We start from the raw sequence: 4,127 nt of genomic DNA, 5'->3' as shown, positions 1-4,127 counted from the left end.
GTCATCTGATTAGTCGGCGTTAAAATTACCGCGATAAAATTGCTTGCGATTATATTACTGCGTTATATATGAACTAACTACCATAATATTAATATCTAATTTGGAATGCGTTCAGAAATGTACTAAAATAGCGTCGATGTAATGTACAGAGCAAGACAATCGTCATTGAAATTTCGAATTAAATTTTTACTGTTTAAGAAACATTGTCAATTTTTTTCTCTGTAGCACAGGGCCCCTGAACGTGGCGGGGCCCCTAGGCAGTTGCCTACAGTGCCTAATGGATAAAACGGCCCTGCCCTTAAATGTATACATAATATATTAAGGTGCAACGAGTAAAGAATAATTAAACTTTTAATAATCTCATTTTACATATTAAACTGCCCCTTCATAAATAAAATTATTATATTACAATTTTCACATGTATTTTGTAAAGAAACTAGATAAATCAGTGCCCTTAGCCATTTTTTCAAATTTTTCATCGATTCGTCGACTTTGATCTTCTGAAAAATAGTTTTTCCAATCGCCAACGACACCTTTTCTAACGAGCTCGCTGATAAGCTTAAACCTTTCGGACAAGTTTACGTTAGATTCACTTCTTTTATCACCAGCAGCGGGTGTAAGAGTATCATTCTCAACCACTAAATATTCTTTAATGGTATCGGGCACGGATGAGTTTGCAAATTCTTCTACACTCATTTTTGCTATTTCCTCTGATTGTTTCGTCATAAATTCTTTGGCTGCTTTCACACTACTGTATTGTTTGATGTTCTCCAAGATTTCTGGATTCTCTCTTATAGGTTGGGCATATTTCTCATCATCAATGAAAGACGCCATTTTCATGATGGCAGCATCAATGTCTTCTTTTAATTCCTCATAAGTTACAAACAAAACGTTTGGATTGTTTCTGGAAATAAAATAATGTATCAGTTTTAATATTGTTCCTAATAATACAATACAAATAATTTGAATGTAACACTACAAACTATTTAAATGTTCCAAACATTTTAATTAGGTTTTAAGTTTACCGACGACTGTGCCTTAAAGTAAGATGGAAACAAATGTTACCACATTTCGCCAACTTATTGCCAATTAATTTTTGAGCTTGCATTGAAAAAGGTGAAAAAAAATCTATAGAAGTTATAAAACGTTTGCAATCTATGCTAGTAGATTTTTCATTATAGACCATGGTTCGTATGGTTTTGAGATAACGTAAAAGTTTTATTAAAATTCTAATAAGGAAGTTTCAAATTTCTTTCTTATTAGTTTTCACCTTAGAATTAAAAAGAACCTTAATTATATAATTCGGAAATAGTAAGCATAGCGGTCCATATAAAACTATTAAAAAAAAAACACTTTATATTTTTAATTTTGCTACCTTTTTTTATGCTTTTACGGACCATGCAAACCCTGTTATAGACATAACTACTTGCATTAAACATGCATCAGTTATTAAAACAATAAATTTTGCTTTTTGACTAAAATCTGAGAATGTTTCATTAGAGTGAATTTCAAACTACTAAAACACAACCAGAGAAAATGCATTCTGACCAGTCAGGCAGCCTTTATGGACATAGCTAGACTTAGTTTATTACAGTTAGTCCATATATTGAAATTTTTGAAGAAAACATGTTTCCAATTCCAGTGTTTGTTATCGTAATCGAAATTGAATTGTTTATGTTTGATACTCTGTTGCAATTTTAAATAATAATTTTAAATAAATTTTCACAAGTTTTCAAATAGTTTGCTGCTGTTATATGAAGTATAAACCAGATAATAGTTCATTATGTTTTACGTATATTAATTATACCGACGTGCAAAAGAAAAATTAACGCAAGCGACAAAAAATTCAAACTTGAAATTTATATATATTTGGCATCTCTATACAGGACTGCCCCGGGCGACTGTTAATAATTGGAAATGCAAGTCATAGTAATGATTGAATTATTAAAGAGATTAAAAATAAATAAAAATTAATTGAGTTTTTCTACCACTTTTTACATTTTCAGTTGTCTGTGAGATCCCTGCTGTATGATAAACTATATGTTGCAAAAACATTTTTTTCAAAAACAAACTTTGTTTATCAGTTTTCTGAAAGTCTATTTTAGCGTTCATAGCATTATTAAGAGAAAGAAAAATATTGTCAAGCAACTTTTCTCGGAATCTATCATGAAAAGCACTTTATACCACTTCATCATTGTTAATATAAAACCTACGGATTGGAGACAGCATTTCTTTACAACAATCTAGTTAAGAATATGGTTACTACTTGATACATAACAGTTAAGTTTGTTTTTAAGTTTAGCTTTACTATGGGAAGTCGAATCCGATTCAAGTTATGAACTACGAAAACTTCACCATACTGATTAGGAAGATTTTTAAAATTGGAACAAGCATTGGAAATCTTATCATTATTTCTCGCGGAAAAAAAACCCATTAGTTTTTCTGCGAGTTGTGCTTTATATATGCACAGTTAGGTAAAAAGACAATATTTTTGTCTAGTTTTGGTTGCTTTATTTGTAATTGAGCTCAATATTTTAAAATCAATTTTCTAGAATTTAATACATAATGTTTATTACAAGTTTAAATAATTATGAAACATAGCCCTTATTCCCACGAAAATGCTTTCGTTTACAAACTTGTTCTCTTTAGTGGTAGGGACGTTTCTGCATCTTTATTGTAATGAGAGCTAAGTGTCACGTAGCACGTGGAGATGTGCAGATTTTTATGAAAAGAGTCACGTAGCACGTAGAGATGTGCAGATTATTATGAAAAGAGTCACGTACCACATGGAAATATAGCAGATTATTATGAAACGTGTCACGCAGCACATGGAAATATAGCAGATTATTATGAAAAGTGTCACGTAGCACATGGAAATATAGCAGATTATTTTAAAATTTATCATGATCACTGGGAAAAGTTGCAGATTACTATAAAAAAAAGTTTCGTGTAGCAAAAGTAGATAGGTAGGTCGGTACTTCATTTGCGTCGTACTAGAGCTGCGCAATGGGCTAATGGCTACGGTCTGGGAAACATCCCTGAGGATGATCTGAAGACATGTCATCGCAATTTTGATGAGGATTCCTCTGTTTTGGTAGCCTGACGTTCTGCTTGCGAAGTCGATCACTTTACGGTACAACAGTTTAACAATGACCGATACCGCGCACCCTGGGTCACTACGCAGGCTGATCAAAATGATCACCCACCCGTTTACTCACTGCAGCCTGTGATGCTTGCACAGGCACATAGTAGAACAAGCTTCTTACAAGCTATAAATACAGTAGTCTACTAGTCGTGAGTTTGAGTACTGATATAGTATTACGGCTTTCTTTTTAACTCGACAACAATGGTCAAATAATAATGTTTTTGACTGAAGAATGCTCAGATTTGCTGGATTAATAAAAATAATATTTTTTAATCTATGAAAACTTAATAACTAACAGGATAACAAGTGAACACTTAATACAAACCTGTGAGAGTACCAGGACAGCACGTGGTCAAAGTAATCTCCGAAATAGACGGTCTCCGGTAATCCTGTCATGAAATATTCAAAAAACTGGTCAAAAGTCCCTTCGAAGTTATTTCCTGGTATATGCTTGGAGTAATGGAAGAATGACACGCAACAGTCTTTCGGATTCCTGGCCACGTAGATGTATTTGGCATCTTTCGACCAAGGTATCAGATGAAATGGCAAATGTGACTTGATTATCCCTGGTTTTGACATAATTTCTATTCTTTTTGCTCCTGTGAATAAAAATTTTCATGTTAAAATTATTCGCTGTCTTAAATTTCATATCATTGGAAAAATTTAGCACTTCCATGCTGCATCCCACAAGTAATGCACACGTTCGCTTTTTAGAAACCTTGTAAATAATATAGTATAGAAAAAACCTGAATCAAGATTAATATATAACCGAGGTAATTAAGATTAATAAGTGAATAAAGATTAAGTGGGAGAGAACACAAATATTTTCAAATTTTGACTAATAATTATTGAAGCCATAAAAGAGAAAAGAAGTGTTAAAATCTTCTAAAACCGGTTTTTAGGAAATTGAAGCATAAAAGCAGTTCATCCCACAGTAGACTTAGATTTGTTTTCCAAACAGTTCAAAAAACGCATATATATA

General features: G+C 32.4%; 1 protein-coding gene across 1 annotated transcript in view; it reads right to left on the bottom strand.

Moving 5' to 3' along the window:
* Positions 1-333: 333 nt before the first annotated feature.
* The window catches only part of LOC107450320 (sulfotransferase 1E1), a 5,605-nt gene continuing 1,811 nt past the window's right edge, over positions 334-4,127 (bottom strand). The window contains exons 2-3 of the mRNA XM_016066083.4: positions 3,471-3,744; positions 334-904 (exon numbers count right to left, since the gene is read on the bottom strand). Coding sequence (XP_015921569.2) covers positions 415-904; positions 3,471-3,744 — 764 coding nt within the window. The 3' untranslated portion in view covers positions 334-414. The remainder of the gene's footprint in view (positions 905-3,470; positions 3,745-4,127) is intronic.

Source organism: Parasteatoda tepidariorum, chromosome 2 (assembly GCF_043381705.1).
Source record: "Parasteatoda tepidariorum isolate YZ-2023 chromosome 2, CAS_Ptep_4.0, whole genome shotgun sequence".
In the NCBI taxonomy this organism is placed as follows: domain Eukaryota; kingdom Metazoa; phylum Arthropoda; class Arachnida; order Araneae; family Theridiidae; genus Parasteatoda; species Parasteatoda tepidariorum.
The sequence above is the reverse complement of the archived record's forward strand: the minus strand, read 5'-3'. Positions and strand labels throughout refer to the sequence as shown.